Here is a 21,352-nt window from a genome sequence, read left to right on the forward strand (position 1 = left end):
CATTTTTATATATTGCAGGTTTGAATTTTCTAATAATTTGTCACAGACTTTTACGATCTCTGAGAGATATTGGTCTGCAATTTCCTTTTTTGTAATGTCCTTGACAAATTTTGGTGTCAGGATAGTGCCAGATTCATAAAACAAGTTGTAAGAACAGCTCATTTAAAAGAGTTCATGCTAAAGGCAATTTTTTAGAAGTAAAAACAAACAAACAGTGCCTGAAATTATGTGACTGTTACTCTGATAACAGAAAATGATTAAAACTATAATGCTGAACAAAGAACAAATTTCAGTTATTTCATAGCAATGAATATCTTGAAATTCTTATTAGCAATTCTCTCTTAGGTACTAAACAGTTCTCTATTATGGCTCTTTGAAGTCAACTACTTCAGTTGCCTAGAGTTAAATCTTAGGCAAAGGTCAAGAAGTACTTACTGCTTTTGGAACCCATCTCAGATTTTTGGGACTAGGCAATCTATATGTTAAAAATAATTATTTATATATCTCTGAACATCTTTTTTCCCTGTACTCAATCAAATTATAATCTATTTGGGAAAACATTAAATGAAAAGATAAAAACACTATTATAAATTTAAATAATAGTTCACTATGATAAAAAAAGATAGCACAAGTCAGTAGGAGGCAACACAGTCTTTAGGAGTTAAGGGAGAAATTATTTTAGGCTATTGTCATCAGAAAAAACTTTATACATTGTAAAGGAAACAAAAGTTGAGCTATATGTTAAAAAGAAGTGAATGGAAAGGAAAAGGAAATTTATTCCATTAAGAGTTGACAAAAGTGTGAAGGCTACAAGGCACCTGCATAAATTCAGATGAAAGGGAGCAAACGAATTTAACTATAACAGTCTGGTTAAGACCACAGATCCTGAAGACAGACTCTGATCTTGTCTCTGCCCCTGACTGGATTTGTAACTTTGTACAAGTTATGGAACCTCTTTAGGCTCCAATTTCTTTTAAAAATGTGGACAAAACCATGAAAAAAACTTTTCACTGTGATTATATCAGTTACGTGAGTTAATGTACGTAAAGCTTTCAGAGAGTATAGCACAAAGAGTTCCAAAAATAATTTAAAAGGAGAGCTCACACAGATTCATGAACTAACTGAACCCGAGGCTAGTCTAATAACATAAATGAGGGAAGCAGGTAGACTTTAGAAATACACTGTTTGCCATTAAACACATAGGAACTGTCTTCATTTCAAAAAAACTAAGTGTTGTCTTCCATTTTTCTTAAAACACACATTCCTATTCCTTCTAGCTTTTCCCCACACTTCTAAAACAGATATAAGTTTAAGAAATAATTAATTTTCATTTAACTCTGTTATAAGATAAAAACATTAGTATGAGCACAGTGATAAAAGACAACTGATACTCAGTAATACTTCAGGCAATCATAGAAAGTGGTAGGAACCCTAGAGAACCTGAAAATATAGTTTCACCTAAAGAAGGCCATTGACAGTCTCAGCTACTGCTGTCAAAAGATACTGTGGTCTAATGTTTTCAGAAGTTCTCAATTTTCAAAAGAAGCTGAAAATTCAGAATCCTTTAAAAGCTGCTGATATTCATATACAACCAGTTTTTTTAAATTCTACAATGTTGACTACCAGTGCCCCAGCCAAAGAGTCTGACTGCTATATTTGACTCATGTTCTGCCAGTCTGCCATCTCTGCTTTAGTGCATGGTAACTAGAACAGTAAACTTTAACTACGTCCAATTAAAAGTGTTTGGGGACTTCCCTGGTGGTGTAGTGGATGGGACTCCACCTGCCAGGGCAGGAGACACAGGTTCGATACCTGGTTCGGGAGAATTCCATGTGCCTCAGAGCAACTAGGCCCATGTGCCGCAACTACTGAGCCTGTGTGTCACAACTACTGAAGCCCACGTTTCAAATACTGAATCCTGCACACTTAGAGCCTGTGCTCTGCAACAAGAAAACCCACCGCAATGAACAGTCCAAGCACTGCAACAAAGAGGAGACCCCCCTCACCACAACTAGAGAAAGTCTGCACAAAAAGCAACAAAGACCCAGTGCAGCCAAAAAAGAAGTGTTTGAACTGGCTGCGTGAATCACTCTTCTTCAGTGGTGCTTGCTAGTGTTTTTTAGCACAGATCAAAATATTTTTAATCAAAGTTTATATCTAGAGTTTATATGTATTTTTGGTACGCTGAATGTGCCTCTTTGATTAATTCTCCCTTCCACTCAGATTCCAAGGAAGCTTCCAATAGTTGATTCACCATTTGTTTGGTCAGTCTTTCTGTGTTCCCATCACTGTCTCTTCCCTTCACTTTTCTCCATTCTTCTCTCTCTTTCTTAACACACACATACATACACACACAGGCAGGATAAACCCAAAGAGGAAAACACCGAGACACACAGTAATCAAACTGACAAAAATTAAAGACAGATAAAATATTAAAAGCAACAAGGGAAAAATGACGAATAACATACAACAGAACTCCCCTCAGGCTATCAGCTGATTTCTCAACAGAAACTCTACAAGCCAGGAGGGAATGGCATGAAATATTTAAAGTGATGAAAGGGAAGAACCTACCACCGAGAATACTCTACCCAGCAAAACTCTCCTTCAGATTTGAAGGAGAAATCAAAACTTTTCAGACAAGTAACAGTTAAGAGAATGCAGCACCACCAAACTAGCTTTACAACAAACATTGAAGGAATTTCTCTAGGAAGAAAACACAAGAGAAGGACAAGACCTGCAGAAAGTAAACTCAAAACAATTAAGAAAACAGTAATAGGATCATCAGTTCAGTTCAGTTCAGTCACTCAGTCGTGTCCGACTCTTTGCGACCCCATGGACTGCAGCATGCCAGGCCTCCCTGGATCAGGATCATACATATTGATAAATACCTTAAATGTAAATGGATTAAAGGCAGACTCACTGGGTGGATGAAAATATGTACATGTATGCACTTCTACGAATCACATCACTCTGCTTGACCCTCCCAAATTGGTATGCAATTATTTTATATTGTTAAGTTAATCATGTTTGCATTATGGTTTGCAACTGTAACTTTTATTTTCTTTCTGGATATTGATTGTGAAAACTGATAAACATCTTTTACTCTTGTGATTATGCAACTATTGCTCCCTTAATACCATTGTATCATGATTGGTGTTGACCAAAATAACAGAACTCCATATGACCAAAACTAGGATCTACTAGAAAAATCTGTAAACAATTTTTAAAATCCAGATGTGTATCAGGTTAATCTTGAAATGTTTTGAAAAATACAAATGCTCAGTCAGTAGTTCAGTCTCTCAGTCATGTCCAACTCTTTGCAACCCCATGTACTCCAGCACACCAGGATTCCCTGTCTGTCGCCAACTCCCAGAGCTTGCTCAAATTCATGTCCTTCAAGTTGGTGATGTCGTTCAACCATCTCATCCTCTGTCATCCCCTTCTCCTCCTGCCTGAAATCTTTTCCACCATCAGGGTCTTTCCAGTGAGTCAGTTCCTCTCATCAGGTGGCCAAAGTATTGGAGCTTCACCTTCAACATCAGTCCTTCCAACGAATATTCAGGACTGCTTTCATTTAGGATTGACTGGTTTGATCTTCTTGCTGTCCAAGGGACTCTCAAGAGTCTTCTCTAACACCACAGTTCAAAAGCATCAATTCTTTGGCACTCAGCTTTTTTATGGTCTAACTCTCACATTTGTACATGATTGATGGAAAAACTATAGCTTTGACTAGATGGACCTTTGTTGGTGAAGTAATGTCTCTGCTTTTTAATATGCTGTTCACATTGGTCATAGCTTTTCTTCCAAGGAGCAAGTGTCTTTTAATTTCATAGCTGCAGTCACCATCTGCAGTGATTTTGGAGCCCAGAAAAATAAAGTCTGTCACTGTTTCCATTGTTTCCCTGTCTATTTGCCATGAAGTCATGGAACCAGATGCCATGATCTTCGTATTTTGAATGTTGACTTTTAAGCCAGCTTTTCACTCTTCTCTTCCACATTCATCGAGACTCTTGAATTCTTCTTTGCTTTCTGCAATAAGGGTGCTATCATCTGTATATCTGAGGTTATTGATATTTTTCCCGGAAATCTTGATTCCACCTTGTGCTTCATCCAGCCTGGCATTTCCAATGAGGCACTCTGCATAGAAGTTAAATAAGCAGGGTGACAATATACAGCCTTGACGTACTCCTTTCACGATTTGGAACCAGTCTGTTGTTCCATGTCTGGTTCTAACTGTTGCTTCTTGACCCGCATACAGATTTCTCAGAAGGTAGGTAAGGTGGTCTTGTATTCCTGTCTCTTTAAGATTTTCCATAGGTTGTTGTGATCCACACAGTCAAAGGCTTTAGCATAGCCAATAAAGCAGAAGTAGATGTTTTTCTGGAACTCTCCTGCTCTTTCTATGAACCAAAGGATGTTGCCAATTTGATCTCTGGTTCCTCTACCTTTTCTAAAACCAGCTTGAACATCTGGAAGTTCTTGGTTCACATAATGTTGAAGCCTACTTGAAGAATTTTGAGCATGACCTTGCTAGCACGTGAAGTGAGTACAACTGTGCAATAGTTTGAACATTCTTGGCCTTGTTCTTTGGGATTGGAATGAAAACTGACCTTTTCCAGCCCTATGGTCACTGATGAGTTTTCCAAATTTGTTGGCATATGGAATGCAGTACTTTAACAGTATCATCTTTTAGGATTTGAAATAGCTCAGCTGGAATTCCATCACCTCCACTAGCTTTGTTTGTAGTGATGCTTCCTAAGGCCCACTTGACTTCACACTCCAGGATGTCTGGCTGTAAGTGAGTGATCACACCATCATGGTTATCTGGGTCATTAAGATCTTTTTTGTATACTTCTGTGTATTCTTACCACCTTTTCTTAATATCTTTTCTTAATATCTGTTAGGTCCATACTGTTTCTGTCCTTTATTGTGCCAATATTTGCATGAAGTGTTCTCTTGATACCTCTAATTTTCTTGAAGAGATCTCTAGTCTTTCCCATTATATTGTTTTCTTCTATTTCTTTACATTGATTGCTGAGGAAGGCTTTATTACCTCTCCTTGCTATTCTTTGGAACTCTGCATTCAGATGGGTATATATTTCCTTTTCTCCTTTGCCTTTACAGTATTTTCAAAATTACAGGAATACTTTAAACTACTGGATCACATCACCATTTTCAATTGCTGAAAATGAAAAATATTTTAAATGGCTGTGAAAAAAAAATCAGGCAAATTTAATCCTTAGTGCACAAAATCAGGCTGTTTTTATGGCTCATTCAGGACAGGTTACAAACCCATTTAAATGCTCACTTCTCTGAATTTTTAAGAAATGAGTTAAAAAAGAAAAAAATCTCCAACCAAGGCAGCATTTATAAGTTCAGAATTCAGTAGTATTTTAAGAACAATATATGCAAATTTTAGCAGTATTATGCTTCCACCTCAAAAGACTGAGGATTTATTCCTGCCAAAAGTTAATAAGTCATTTCGTTTACATTAGATTCAATATAAAAAAACCTCAAGGAACATTCTCTAAAACTGCCATTTGTTGTGTAAATGTGTAAATGTCAAAAAGACAAAGAAAAGTTGAAAACTTGCTTCAAATTAAAGAAGACTAAAGAAAATTGACAACTAAATGTAATGCAAGACCATAGACCAAATCCTAGATCAGACAGAAAACTTACCACGAGGTACTGACAGACTCTCCTCAACCAAACTTTAGTCAGGTTCCTCTGAGCCCAGACCACGAGACCACCTTACCTGCCACCTGAGAAATCTGTATGTAGGTCAAGAAGCAACAGTTAGAACCAGACATGGAACAACAGACTGGTTCCAAATCATGAAAGGAGTATGTCAACACTGTATATTGTTACCCTGCTTATTTAACTTATATGCAGAGTACATCATGCAAAATGCTGGGCTGGATGAATGAAGCACAAGCTGAAATCAAGTTTTCCAGGAAAATATCAGAAACTCTGATATGCAGATGACATCACCCTTATGGCAGAAAGCGAAGAACTAGAGACTCTTGATGAAGTTGAAAGATGAGAATGAAAAACCTGGCTTAAAACTCAACATTCAAAAAAACTAAGATCATGGCATCTGGTCCCATTACCTCATGGGAAATAGACAGGGAAACAATGGAAACAGTGACAGACTTTATTTTCTTGTGCTCCAAAATCACTGCAGATGGTGACTGCAGCCATCAAATTAAAAGGCGCTTGCTCCTTGGAAGAAAAGCTATGACAAACCTAAACAGCATAATAAAAGGCAGAGACATTACTTCACCAACAAAGGTCCATCTAGTCAAAGCTATAGTTTTTCCAGTAGTCATGTATGGGTGTGAGAGTTGGACCATAAAGAAGGCTGGCTGCCAGAGAATTGATGTTTTTGAACTGTGGTGTTAGAGAAGACTCTTGAGAGTCCCTTGGACAGCAAGGAGATCAAACCAGTCAATCCTAAAGGAAATCAGTCCTGAATATTCATTGGAAGGACGGATGCTGAAGTTGAAACTCCAATACGTTGGTCATCTGATGCAAAGAACTGACTCAGTGGAAAAGACCCTGATGCTGGGAAAGATTGCAGGCAGGAGGAGAAGGGGACGACAGAGGATGAGATGGTTGGATTGCATCATGAATTCGATGGACATGAGTTTGAGCAAGCTCCAGTAGTTGGTGATGGACAGGGAAGCCTGGCATGCTGCAGTCCATGGGGTCGCAAAGAGTCAGACATGACTAAGTGACTGAACTAAACTGACTCTGAGCCCAAATAGGCACTGTCCTTAGGCTGACTAGTGTCCTACTTTAGCAAGAATCCTGGTAAGTCAGTTTAGCCACAATCCACCATCCTCCACACCTTATCATCCTTGGTAACTGACCAAATTCCTTACACCTATCTTTCCCCAGGTGATGTCTGATCACTGTGGCTTGCCTTCAGAAAGAATCCTGTGGTTGGTTTAGCCAGAATTCTCCCTTCCTACTGATGTTTCTTGTTAGTAGTTTTCTATCCATGCACACTGCCCCACCCTCAATCCCAGGTTCCCTGTCTATAAATCTCCATTTTTCCTTATTACATTTGAAATTGAGTCCACTCCTATACTCTTTTCCTGTATTACAGTACTTCCTGAGTAAAATCTGTTTTTGTTGCTTTAACTACTGTCAAGGTCTGGTTTTCTTTGACAGTAGTATAAAGTGCAACTAGCAAATTTCCAAGGTGGATTGTATGAGCATGATAAGAGCATTTTATCAATGCTGAATTTCCTGAATTTGAGGCATATACTGCAGTTTTGTAGAACAAGGGGCTGGCAAACTTTTTCTATAACAAAACCAGAAAGTATGTATTTCAGCCATAGAAGGCCATCTATAGTCTCTACTGCATATTCTTTTTGTTTTTGTTCTTTACAACACTTTAAAAATGTAAAACCACTTTTAGATCAAGAGCTGTGTAAAAACAAGGGCTGAAGTTGGCTCATGAGCCATAGTTTGCCAACCCCTAATACAGACAATGTTCTTGCTCTTTAAAAATATGCAATGAACCATGTAAAGATAAAGGGTCATCATGGCTGCAACTTTCTCTCAAAAGATTGAGCAAAAATAATAATAACAATAACACATTGGAGAAAAAATGATGCCAAACTTAGCGCAGACACTGGATCAGCATAGTGTACTACAGCCCAGAACTCCTGGGCTCAAGCAATCTTCTTGCCTCAGCTTCCCGAAGCTGGGACTATAGGTGTGTGTCACTCCACCAAGCAGAGGATTAAAGCCAGATTTCTATTTCTTCCAAACTCTTTCTTCATGTGTCTGTGCGGCATCAGTGGACATGGAGAAAAGATTTTGGCAGCAGTGAAATCAGACAGCAAAATATTCACAACTGGTAAACCTATGTGAAAGGTGAAGGGAATTCACCATACTATGCTTACAATTTTTCTTTAAATATGAAATTTTTTCAAAATAAAGAGTTTTTTAAAAAGCCATAGATGTCCCTGGGGGCGCCAGGATATGTGCAAGCCTCAATGTGCAAGCCTGAGGCATGGTTCTGGCGGCTCAGAAAAGAATGAGACTCCCACAGAGCAAAAGGTATCCTGTCATCTAGGTCATTTCAGTACATACCCATGGGTCCAAAGGTATCTAGATTCTCCTGTCATCACCAGCAAACTCCGACGAGGCAGCATAACTGGCACTGTCATACCATCTGGGTGCTTAAAATCCATGACAATCTTGAAATAAAGGCAAAAGCATAAAGATCAATCAATCCAGAAAGTCATACACTTCAAAGATAAAAGCAATTCATTGATTCTGTCTATCTTTCTAAGCTAACAGAGATTAAAACATGGTAATGCTTACAGGAGAGCATACATAGCACAGTGGTTCTTAAACTTTAGTGCACATAAGAATCAACTGAATGACTAAAAGTAGGTCTACAGTAAGGCTCAGGAATCTGCATTTCTAACAATTACCTAAGGAAATTATGATGCAGGTGGCCAGAGAAGCATTCATACTATGAAAAACATTAGTACTCAAATTCAAGGACTTAGAACCTGAAACATTCGTATCTTGGCTTTTTCACTTACTGGCCATATGATTCAGGACAACTCATTTAACCCCTCTGTGTCCAGCTTCCTCAACTCTTAGGATTGTCATAGTATCTGGCACATTGTAAATACAAAAGACAGTAGATATTATTATTCATGTACATGCATGCAAAGTCACTTCAGTTGTGTCCAACTTTTTGCAACTCTCTGGACTGTAGCCTGCCAGGTTCCTCTGTCCATGGGATTCTCCAGGAAAGAATACTGCAGTGGGTTGCCATGCCTTCCTCCAGAGGATCTTCCTGCACTTCCTAATTCCTTAGGAACTAACCTGCATCTCTTACATCTCCTGCACTGGCAGGTGGGATCTTTATCACTAGTGCCATGGGGGAAGCCCATTTTAGAATATTAACAATTAACAATCTAAGGAGAAGTAACTGTTAGCTGTAGATTTTCATATACTCCATTTTTCCTTTAAAGTGACACAACATTTTAGACTTAGACTGATTTATGAGATAATCAAAAACCACAGGAAGATATTCAGTGATTCTTCCTAAATTATGATCAAATATTATAAACCGCAATGTATAAAGCACCAAGAAAACACCCAAGAAAATGTTTTTGTGTCTAGACTAGCAATTTCAGTTTAAACACAGCAGCAGTTGACAAATGAGATTTTTTTAAAAAAATATTTTCTTATTTATTCATTTATTTATTTGGCTGCACTGGGTCTTAGTTGCAGCATATGGGATCTAGTTTCCTGACCAGGGATTGAACCTGGGTCTCTTGAATTTGGAGCAGCATTTAGCCATGGAACCACAAGGGAAATCTCCAAATGTAAATTTTAAAAAGGCATGTCAAAGGGCTAAAAAAATATTTAAGCAAACAAATCAATCCATGTGAAAAATAAATATGCCAACTAAGTATCAGTGGGATGAACATTAATTTAGCATAGTACCTTCATCAAAGGTAAATTTAGGACAGTACCTGGCACTAAAGCAACCATTTAGTAATGATTACTTATTATTAATAATAATAATGTTGGGTAAAACAGATGATAAACATGAAAATCCTTCATAAATTATATAGAATTATATTGAATCTTATTGCAAAATTCAGACTTAAATTGAAGAAAACAGGGAAAACCACCAGGCCATTCAGGTATAACCTAAGTTAAATCCCTTATGACTATACAGTAGAAGTGACAAATATATTCAAGGGATTAGATCTGATAAACATAGTGCCTGAAAAACTATAGATGGAGGTTCATAACACTGTACAGCAGGCAGTGATCAAAACCATCCCCAAGAAAAAGAAATGCAAAAAGGAAAAATGGTTGTCTGAGGAGGCCTTACAAATAGCTGAGAAGAGAAGTGAAAGGCAAAAGAGAAAAGGAAAGATACACCCATCTGAATGCAGAGTCCCAAAGAATAGCACACAGAGATAAGAAAGCCTTTTTAAGTGATCAACGCAAAGAAGCAGAGGAAAACAAAAGAACTTGAAAGAAAAGAGATCTTTTCAAGAAAATTAGAGTTACCAAGGGAACGTTTCATGCAAAGATGGGCACAATAAAGGACAAAAATGGTATGGATCTAACAGATCAGAAGATATTAAGAAGAGGTAATAAGAAAACACAGAAGAACTGTACAAAAAAGTCTTAATGACTCTGATAACCAGGATGGTGTGATCAATCACCTAGAGCCAGACATCCTGGAGTGTGAAGTCAAGCGGGCCTTAGGAAACATCACTACAAAACTAGGGGAGGTGATGGAATTCCAGCTGAGCTATTTCAAATTCTAAAAGATGATACTGTTAAAGTGCTGCACTCCATAGGCCAACAAATTTGGAAAACTCAGCAGTGGCCACAGGATTGGAAAAGGTCGGTTTTCATTCCAATCCCAAAGGGCAAGCCCTTCTTTGTTCAAACTACTGCACAGTTGCACTGACTTCACATACTAGCAAGATCATGCTCAAAATCCTTCAAGCGAGGCTTCAACAGTACGTGAACCAAGAACTTCCAGACGTACAACCTGGATTTAGAAAAGGCAGAGGAACCAGAGATCAAATTGCCAACATCTGCTGGATCATAGAAAAAGCAAAGGAATTTCAGAAAAACATCTACTTCTGCTTCATTGACTATGCTAAAGCCTTTGACTGTGTGGATCACAGCAACGTGTGGGAAATTCTTAAAGAGATGGGAAAACCAGACCATCCTACCTGCCTCCTGTGAAACCTGTATGTGGGTCAAGAAGCAACAGTTAGAACCAACCAAACATGGAAAAACGAACTGGTTCCAAACTGGGAAAGGAGTACGTCAAGGCTGTATATTGTCACCCTGCTTATTTAACTTATATGGAGAGTACATCATGCAAAATGCTGGGCTGGATGAAGCACAAACTGGAATCAAGATTTCCAGGAGGAATATCAATAACCTCAGATATGCAAATGACACCACCCTAATGGCAGAAAGTGAAGAAAAATTAAAGAGCCTCTCGATGAAGTATGAAAGAGGACTGTGAAAAAGCTGGCTTAAAACTCAACATTCAAAAACTAAGACCTAAAAGAAAACAGAAAACGAAGATCACGGCATCTGGTCCCATCACTTCATTGCATGCAGATAGGGAAACAATGAGAACAGTGACAGACTTTATTTTGGGGGGCTCCAAAGTCACTGCAGACAGTGATCTACCATGAAATTAAAAGACACTTGCTCCTTGAAATAAAAGTTATGACCAACCTAGACAGCATATTAAAAAGCAGAGTCATCACTTTGCTGACAAAGGTCCATATAGTCAAAGCTATGGTTTTTCCAGCAGTCATGGGTGGATGTGAGAGTTGGACCAAAAAGAAGGTTGAGTGCCAAAGAATCAATGCTTTTGAATCTGTGGTGCTGAGAAGACTCCTGAGAGTCCCTTGGACAACAAAGAGATCAAACCACTCAATCCTAAAGGAAATCAGTCCTGAGTATTCACTGGAAGGACTGATGCTGAAGCTGAAGCTCCAACACTTTGACCACTTGATGCGAAGAGCTGACTCGCTGCAAAAGACCTTGATGCTGGGAAAGATTGAGGGCAGGAAGAGAAGGGAGCGACAGATGATGAGACAGTTGGATGGCATCACCTACTCAAGGGACATGAGTCTAAGCAAACTCCAGGAGATAGTGAAGGACAGGGAACTCTGGCATGGGGTCGCAAAGAGTCGTACATGAGTGAGTGACTGAACAACAACAATAATACTGGTCTAAAAACCTCTTTTTCCCTTTCTCATATGCCCTTCCAATCTAAGTATGGAAAATAAAGTATGATGATAGAACTTAGTTTTCCAATTATCTGTTCCAAATAATTTCAAATAGTCCACAAAGCATTCTCCACACTCCAAAAGCATTCTATTTAAAAAAAAAACTGTAGATAAATTCTGATGTTTTCGACATGAAATGTACTGAAACCTGCAACTTCCCTGAAATGTATAACTAAAAGAAGATGAGCTGACAGACTGAGGATCGAAAGATGAACAGTCATTTAATAAAGCAGATATATTAAAATGTTAACTGTAGTACCTAGGTGGTGAATATATACAGACTTACTGTATAATACTATCAACTTTTCTGTAAGAAAAATTTCATTATTAAATGTTGGGAAAAGGGGAAAGGGAACACTGTAGCCCATTTTTAAGCAAACATACATAAAGGCTTCAATTTTCTGAATCAACACTAAAGGTCCACAAAAAAGAAAGAACAACAGAATATTATTTGGCTCAGTGGTAAAAAAAATCTACCTGCAATGCACGAGACACAGGAGATATGGCTTCCATCCCTGGGTCAAATCCCTGGGTTGGCAGGATCCCTGGAGGAGGAAATGGAAACCCACTCCAGCATTCTTGCCTGAAAAAAACCCTAGAGAGGAGCCTGGAGGGCTACAGTCCAAAGGGTCGCAAAGAGTCAGACACAACTGAGCACTGAGAACACACAAACATTAATTCCTTCATTAGAGATGATCAGCTGTGACTCAAAGGAATCAAATCAATCCAGGTGAAAACGCTTGATGGGACTATATCATCAACCACTAGACTCTAACTGTACAGTTTTATCACTTCAGTTCAGTCACTCAGTCGTGTCTGACTCTGCAAACCCAAGGACTGAAGAACCCCAGGCTTCCCTGTCCATCACCAATTCCCAGAGCTTGCTCAAAATCATGTCCATTGAGTCGGTGATGCCACCAAACATCTCATCCTTTGTCATCCCCTTCTCCTCCTGCCTGCAATCTTTCCCAGCATCAGGGTCTTTTCCAGTGAGTCAACTCTTTGCATGAGGTGGCCAAAGTATTGGAGTTTCAACTTCAGCATCAGTCCTTCCAATTAATATTCAGGACTGATTTGCCTTACAATTTACTGGTTTGATCTCCGTGCAGTCCAAGAGACTCTCAAGAGTTATCTCCAACACCACAGTTCAAAAGCATCAATTCTGCGGCACTCAGCTTTCTTTATAGTCCAACTCTCAAATCCATACATGACTACTGGAAAAACCATAGCTTTGACTAGATGGACCTTGGTCAGCAAAGTAATGTCTCTGCTTTTTAATATGCTGTCTACAATGGTCATAGTTTTTCTTCCAAGAAACAAGTATCTTTTAATTTGATGGCTGCAGTCACCATCTGCAGTGATTTTGGAGCCCCTGAAAATAAAGTCTGTCACTGTTTCCATTGTTTCCCCATCTATTTGCTATGAAGGGATGGGACTGGATGCCATGATCTTAGTTTTCTGAATGCTGAGTTTTAAGCTGGGTCTTTCACTCTCCTCTTTCACTTTCATCAAGAGACTCTTTAGTTCTTCTTCGCTTTCTGCCATAAGGGTGGTGTTATCTGTGTATGAGGTTATTGATATTTCTCCCGGCAATCTTGATTCCAGTTTGTGCTTCAGCCAGCCAGGCATTTCCCATGATGTACTCTGCATAGAAGTTAAATAAGCAAGGTGACAATACACAGCATTGACGTGCTCCTTTCCCAATTTGGAACCAGTCTGTTGTTCCATTTCTGGTTCTAACTGTTGCTTCTTGACCTGCATGCAGATTTCTCAGGAGGGAGGTAAGGTGGTCTGGTATTCCCATCTCTTTCAGAATTTTCCACAGTTTGTTGTGAACCACACAGTCAAAGGCTTTGGTATAGTCAATAAAGAAGTAGATTTTTTTCTGGAACTCTCTTGCTTTTGTGATGATCCAATGGAAGTTGGCAATTTGATCTCTGGTTCCTCTGCCTTTACTAAATTCAGCTTGCACATCTGGAAGTTCACAGCTCACATACTGTTGAAGCCTGGCTTGGAGAATTCTGAGCATGTGAGATGAGTCCAATTGTGCAGCAGTTTGAACGTTCTTTGGCATTGTCTTTTTTGGGGGGGATTGGAATGAAAACTGATCTCTTCCAGTCCTGTGGCCACTCCTGAGTGTTCCAAATTAGCTGGCATATTGAGTGCAGCACTTTCACAGCATCATCTTTTAGGATTTGAAATAGTTCAACTGGAATTCCATCACCTCCACTAGCTTTGCTTATAGTGATGCTTCCTAAGGCCCATTTGACTTTGCATTCCAGGATGTCTGGTTCTAGGTGAGTGATCACATCATCACATTATCTGGGTCATGAAGATCTTTTTTGTATAGTTTTCTGTGTATTCTTGCCACCTCTTCTTAACATCTTCTGCTTCTGTTAGGTCCATACTGTTCTGTCCTTTATTGTGCCCATCTTTGCATGAAATGTTCCCTTGGTATCTCTAATTTTCTTGAAGAGATCTCTAGTCTTTCCCATTCTATTGTTCTCCTCTATTTCTTTGAAGTGATCACTGAGGAAGGCCTTTTTTTTTTTTTTTGTAGATAGAATCATACTTTATTTACTTTTCTGTGACTTCTTTTCATGCACTTAACATTTTAATCCTAGATTCTTCTATGTTGTTGCACAGGAAAATGTATTCATTCCAGTGCTCTTTAGTATTCCAGCATGGAAAATACAATAATTTATCTATTTTGCTATTGATAGATGTTTGAGTTATTCTGGTATTTTGCTTGTACCAAAGGTTGTCTTATAACCTTCTTGTACATATCTCCTTGTGTACATATAAATTCTTTAAGCTATGTAGATTCAATTTCTGGATCATGAGTTATGGGCAATCAACATTTGGTTGTCATATTTTTGTATTTGCCAATTCAGTTCAGTTCAGTTCAGTTCAGTTGCTCAGTCCTGTCCGACTCTTTGTGACCCCATGAACCGCAGCACGCCAGGCCTCCCCGTCCATCACCAACTCCCGGAGTTTACTCAAACTCATGTCCATCTAGTCGGTGATGCCATCCAACCATCTCATCCTCTGTCGTCACCTTCTCCTCCCGTCCCCAATCCTTCCCAGCATCAGGGTCTTTTCCAATGAGTCAACTTTTCGCATGAGATGGCCGAAGTATTGGAGTTTCAGCTTCAGCATCAGTTCTTCCAATGAATACCCAGGACTGATCTGCTTTAGGATGGGCTGGTTGGATCTCCTTGCAGCCCGAGGGACTCTCAAGAGTCTTCTCCAACACCACAGTTCAAAAGCATCAATTTTTTGGCACTCAGATTTCTTCACAGTCCAACTCTCACATCCATACATGACCACTGGAAAAACCATAGCCTTGACTAGATGGACCACTGTTGGCAAAGTAATGTCTCTACTTTTTAATATGCTGTCTAGGTTGGTCATAACTTTCCTTCCAAGGAGTAAGCATCTTTTAATTTCATGGCTGCAATCACCATCTGCAGTGATTTTGGAGCCCCCAAAAATAAAATCTGACACTCTTTCCACTGTTTCCCCATCTATTTGCCATGAAGTGATGGGACTGGATGCCATGATCTTCGTTTCCTGAATGTTGAGCTTTAAACCAACTTTTTCACTCTCCTCTTTCACTTTCATCAAGAGGCTCTTCAGTTCTTCTTCACTTTCTGCCATAAGGGTGGTTCATCTGCATATCTGAGGTTATTGTATTTCTCCCGGCAATCTTGATTCCAGCTTTTGCTTCTAGAGGAAGGCTTTCTTATCTCTCCTTGCTATTCTTTGGAACTCTGCATTCAAATGGGTATATCTTTCCCTTTTCTCCTTTGACTTTTGCTTCTCTTCTTTTCTCAGCTATTTGTAAGGGCTCCTCAGACAACCATTTTGCCTTTTTGTATTTCTTTTTCTTGGGGATGGTCTTGACCACTGCCTCCTGTACAATGTCACAAACCTCCATCCATAGTTCTTCAAGCACTCTGTCTATCAAGTCTAATCCCTTGAATCTATTTGTCACTTCTACTGTATAGTCATAAGGGATTTGATTTAGGTCATACCTGAATGATGTAGTGGTTTTCCATACTTTCTTCAATTTAAGTCTGAATATTGCAATAAGGAGTTCATGACCTGAGTCACAGTCAGCTCCCAGTCTTTTTTTTTTTTTTTTTTTTTTTTTTTTGCTGACTCTATAGAGCTTCTCCATTTTTGGTTGCAAAGAATATAACCAATCTGATTTTGGTATTGACCGCCTGGTGATGTCCACGTGTAGAGTCTTCTCTTGTGTTGCTGGAAGAGTGTTTGCTATGACCAGTGTGTTCTCTTGTCAAAACTCTGTTAGCTTTTTGCCCTGCTTCATTTTGTACTCCAAGGCCAAGCTTGCCTGTTACTCCAGGTATCTCTTGACTTCCTACTTTTGCATTCCAGTCCCCTATCATGAAAAGGATATCTTTTTTAGGTGTTAGTTCTAAAAGGTCTTATAGGTCTTCACAGAACCATCCAACTTCAGCTTCTTCAGACTTGGATTACCATGATATTGAATGGTTTGCCTTGGAAACAAACAGAAATCGTTCTGTCATTTTTGAGATTGCACCCAAGTACTGCATTTCGAACTCTTGTTGACTATGAGGCTACTCCATTTCTTCTAAGGGAATCTTGCCCACAGTAGTAGATATAATGGTCATCTGAGTTAAATTCGTCCATTCCAGTCCATCTTAGTTCACTGATTCCTCCCATCCAAGTACTAACCAGGCCCAACCCTGCTTAGCTTCCGAGATCAGACGAGATCAGGCATGTTCAGGGTGGTATGGCCGTAGACAGTTCACTGATTCCTAAAGTTGATGTTCACTCTTGCCATCTCCTGTCTGACCACTTGTAATTTACCTTGATTCATGGACCTAACACTCCAGGTTCCTATGCAATAGTTTTTTACATCATCAGTCTTTACTTCCATCACCAGTCCCATCCACAACTGGATGTTGTTTTTGCTTTGGCTCCATCTCTTCATTCTTTCTGGAGTTATTTCTCCACTTTCTCCAGTAGCATACTGCACACCCACTGACCTGGGGAGTTCATCTTTCAGTGTCCTGTCTTTTTGCCTTTTCATACTTTTCATGGGGTTCTCAAGGCAAGAATACTGAAGTGGTTTACCACCGCCTTCTCCAATGGACCATGTTTTGTCAGAACTCTCCACCATGACCCATCCATCTTGGGTGGCCCTACACAGCACGGCTCATAGTTTCATTGAGTTAGACAAGGCTGTGGTCCATGTGATCAGTTTGATTAGTTTTCTGTGATTCTGGTTTTCATTCTGTCAGCCACCTGATGGATAAGGATAAGAGGCTTATGAAAGCTTCCTGATCAGAGAGACTGACTGTGGAAGGTGGGTCTTGTTCTGATGGGCAGGGCCAATTTTCTGTCGATGGGCGGGACTGTGAGCCCTCCCTGTCATGGTCTCAGGTCAAACAACAGGGAGGGAATGGTATAAAATCTATAATATTTTCCTGAAAACACTGCTTGTTAAAGACCAAAAAAAAAAGATTTTTTCAAATATTTACTAAGGATTCACAATCAACAATCCTTGCCAGCAACTGCTGAATCATTCTGCCCTGTGACAGCTTTGCTCCATTGGAACTTTTTCCAATTATTCTTTTTGGTTTTACATATTTTATTTTCTGAGTCAGTAAAGATCAAGTTAGCAGCAAGCTCATGATGAGACAGGAAGAAAGGGAACAGACCAAAATCACTGTAACAATGACACAGCCACTGAGGATATAACAAAACTGGTTAGAACCAACGTGGCCCAAGATGGCTGAAGATTCAAATTCCAAAAGCACTTTAGCCTTATTATACTTTTACTGCAATGCATTAGCATGCTAAATGACACTTTCTCAGACACCATGACAGGTCCCAGGTTGACCATAAAAGGACAAAAAGTGGGCTGTGGCCCGGTTCCTGGAAACTTCTGCTCCTTCTCTCAAACAGTTAGAATATTCCTCCTACTTCTTAGCATATATAATTACCCAGCCCATAAAAACTAAACACTCCACAGCCTGAAATTTGGTTCTTGCCTTCTGAGACTGACCACATTCTGTCTATGGAATGTATATCTCTCTAAAAGATCTTTTACTTTACTATGGCTCACTCTGGAATTCTTTTCCAGAATCCTCACTTGGCAGCCATCCCAGGAACTCACCCAAGACCTGGGACATGACTATTCTCTCACACACCCTTCTCCTGCAACAATGGGGCAAGATTAAAGGTAATATTCAGTTCAAAGCAAACAAAAAACTCTAGACATTCTGCTCTTATAAAACCCTTAACACAACCAAATACAACAGAAAGGAAACTGCAGACATAGTTATCACTCAAGTATTTACTGAAGTAAAGATAAGATGTGAGAAATGAAACATGTCCTGCCGAATCAGTAAACAAGGATGTCACAGTCATCAGCAATTGCAGTGACTCACTGGAAAAGACCCTGATGCTGAAAAAGATTAAAGACAAAGGAAGGGGGTGACAAAGGATGAGGTGGTTAGAAAGCATCACCGACTCAATGGACATGAATCGGAGCAAACTCTGAGAAATAGTGGAGGACAGAGAAACCTGGTGTGCTGCAGTCCATGGGGTCACAAAAAGTCAGACATCTCTTAGCAACTGAACAATAACAAGGTGGGCTGGTGAGCTCTGGGGGCACTCGGGAAAGAGAAGAAACCTGTAATCTAGCAGCCATCGGACTGCAACTACTCCCTACAATGAGCCCCAAGGAAGTTCAGGATGTGAAAAAACTCAGGACACTGACCCCAGGATAGCAAGATGCATATAATAGGAACAATTTCAGTGAGCCCAGACTCTTGCATCTTCCCATATACAAAAAAGCACTAAATTCCTCAACTTGGGATATCTGGTTTTCTTTTTATTAACAATCTTTTGATGTTCACACTACTGCCTTTTGCTACAAAGCTTCACTCCTCCTTTCACCTCCTTAGACCAGTTCTCTCAGGGTTACTTGAGATGATGTCTCCCAGACTTGAAGTCCTAAAAATTCCCACAGAATAAAATATAACTCTCAACTTATAGGTTGTTAACATTTTTTAAGCTGACAGATGCATAACAGAAAAGTACAGGAAACTGATCTCCCCCATGCTGGCTAAACAGGAAAATGAAAACATAACACTACTGGAAGCACTTCTGAGAAAGAAGACAAATTTAATCCTGATCCTTATCAGTTAAAAATAGGCTGAGACCTTTAACCTTTTAAAACTCTTAAGGATATATCAACAAGAGACAATAAGACATGAAGAATGATGTGTGATTCACAGAGAATGAAGAAAGTTGAGAGGATAGAAGTGACTATATTTAGCTGGAGAAAATATTTCATGCCTGAGAATTTAGCAGACTACAAAGAAGCCTGCCAAATATAAACCTTCTGTGGTTGCACTAACTTTTCCATGGGATTCAAACTGCAACTGGGCAGGACCCTATTGGGCTTTCCTGGGACAGACCTCTCCCGGTAGCCTCTGTTTTAGCACCTCTCAATAGTACCTAGGTAATAGTATTTGACACATATTTACTGAGTTTTTTAGATGCTAAAACCACCATCAAAGGAAGAAATTAACTACTTAATGACTATGAGCATGTAGCTCCCAAACTTCTGGTGCCTAAAGACTGATCACTGTCAGGAAGCATTTAACAGGAGGTTTCCTGTGTGCTGTTTTGGATCTGTCATGAATCCTCTGTTCCTTATTAATTCCTGAATATTCAGGAATTAAGAGGAGGGGCAAGCCTCTCCCAGGGCTGAGGAATCCAGGCATTTCCTTCATTAGTTTTTCAATACAGTGATAAGTACCCTCTTCCTTCTTATGAACCATACGGTAAAAGTGATTATTTACAACTCTCTCTCTTTAATATGGATCGCCTTATGTTTTGTAAGTCTGGAATTTTAATCTTCATCTTTGCTGAGAATAACTACCTTGTAAGACAGTATATATGCCCACACCATGTTGATTGAAACACCTTTGCTCCATCAGAGCTTGGGTCCCCGTGTCTTTCTTTCTTTCTTCCTTTCTCTCTCTCTCTCTCTCTCTCTCTATTTCTGGCTGATTCCCTGGAGCGCGAAAGCTGGCTGCGTAACCCAGGGAATATTAGCCTCTTTCCTTCTTTCACTCTCTCATTGTCGACTCCGGACCACCAGGTTCTGGTCCAATAAAGGATCAACAAGTGGTGCCGAGAACAGGGACTCTGGTACACGTGGCAGATTCGGACGGAGTGACCCCAGAGGTCCTATTGAGGCCAGTAAGTACTAAGACATGGGTCAAGCGGTTGGAAAGCTCCCTCACTTTTCTACTTTACTTCATCACTTATCTAAAGTTCAGGGATTTTCAGTTTCACGCCAGTGAATAGAGGCTTGCCTTCAGACAGTGGTTGAATGTAAGCCTTGGTTCCCTGATGAAGGAAGTTTTGATTTAGAAATTTGGCATCGGGTCAAAGACAATGTTGAATGAGCCGTCAGACAGGGAAAAAATATTCCGATAGATTTCTGGCCCCTATGGGCTCTCATTGAAGCTGTGATTCTGCCATTCCAAGGTAATTCTAGCCCTCCTGATATTTGGCAACAAGAAAAACACTTATTACATGCATATGAATTAGACGATGAAGCCTTACAAAAGGCCCAGTTAGAACAACATAAGACATTTCAGAATTTTCCTACTAACCCTGCCCCAGCTGCTCCAAGCACTCCTCCCCTGCCAGCGGGCACAAATCCCAAAGTCTCTCCCTTGATAGAACCTAATGATTCTGGCAATGACTCCCTTAAGCCCATACTGTAATAAAAAAAAAAAAAAAAGAAAGAAAAAAGCTAAAAGACAACTTAAAAAAAAATTACTTGTTTATGATAATGCAAATCAGGAATGTGAAAGGGTTATAGCCCCAATTCGTGACACAGGGACTATTTTTGATTATTTGAAGGCTTGTCGCAATATAGGATCAGAAACTCAAAAGATGCAAATGCTAGCTGAAACAATGGTTGCTGCCTTAAGAAAAGGAAAATAAAGGATGCTTTACATGTGGAGATAAGTACCATTTAAAAAGGGACTGCCCTATGAAAGCTAATAATTAAAAAAAAAAAAAAAAAAAAAACCTCCAAAAGTCTGCCCCTACTGCCGTAGAGAAATGCACTGGGCCAAAGAGTGTAAATCTAAATTTGACATTGAAAGAAAACCTATTCTGGTAAACTCCAAGCAGGAGACTCCCCAGGTCCCCTTCAACAAAACCAAGGGCAAATTCCATCTTTTCCCTCAAACCCTCAACATCTGGCAGTGCTGCCTTCGATATACCAGCCCTAAATGACTTTCTCCTCTACCCTCAAGCAGTCCCCTCTAGAATACCTATCAGACTTTTTGGGCCCCTGCCCCCACAAACCTTCAGTCTTTTACTTGGCTAATCTAGTTTGACTTAACAGGCAGGAAGGCCAGAGGTCTCCAAATGGAGAAAACAGGCTACAAGTGTCAGACATTTTTATCTCTCTTAAGTGGCAGGAGGAAACAAACTAGCGA

General features: G+C 39.6%; 1 protein-coding gene across 4 annotated transcripts in view; it reads right to left on the reverse strand.

Moving 5' to 3' along the window:
* The window catches only part of ALKBH8 (alkB homolog 8, tRNA methyltransferase), a 123,725-nt gene that overhangs the window by 50,666 nt on the left and 51,707 nt on the right, over positions 1-21,352 (reverse strand). For all 4 annotated transcript variants that reach the window (XM_061144037.1, XM_061144019.1, XM_061144027.1 and 1 more), the window contains one exon: positions 8,107-8,213. In XM_061144037.1, the coding sequence (XP_061000020.1) occupies positions 8,107-8,213 (107 nt within the window). The remainder of the gene's footprint in view (positions 1-8,106; positions 8,214-21,352) is intronic.

Source organism: Dama dama, chromosome 1, assembly GCF_033118175.1.
Source record: "Dama dama isolate Ldn47 chromosome 1, ASM3311817v1, whole genome shotgun sequence".
Lineage (NCBI taxonomy): Eukaryota > Metazoa > Chordata > Mammalia > Artiodactyla > Cervidae > Dama > Dama dama.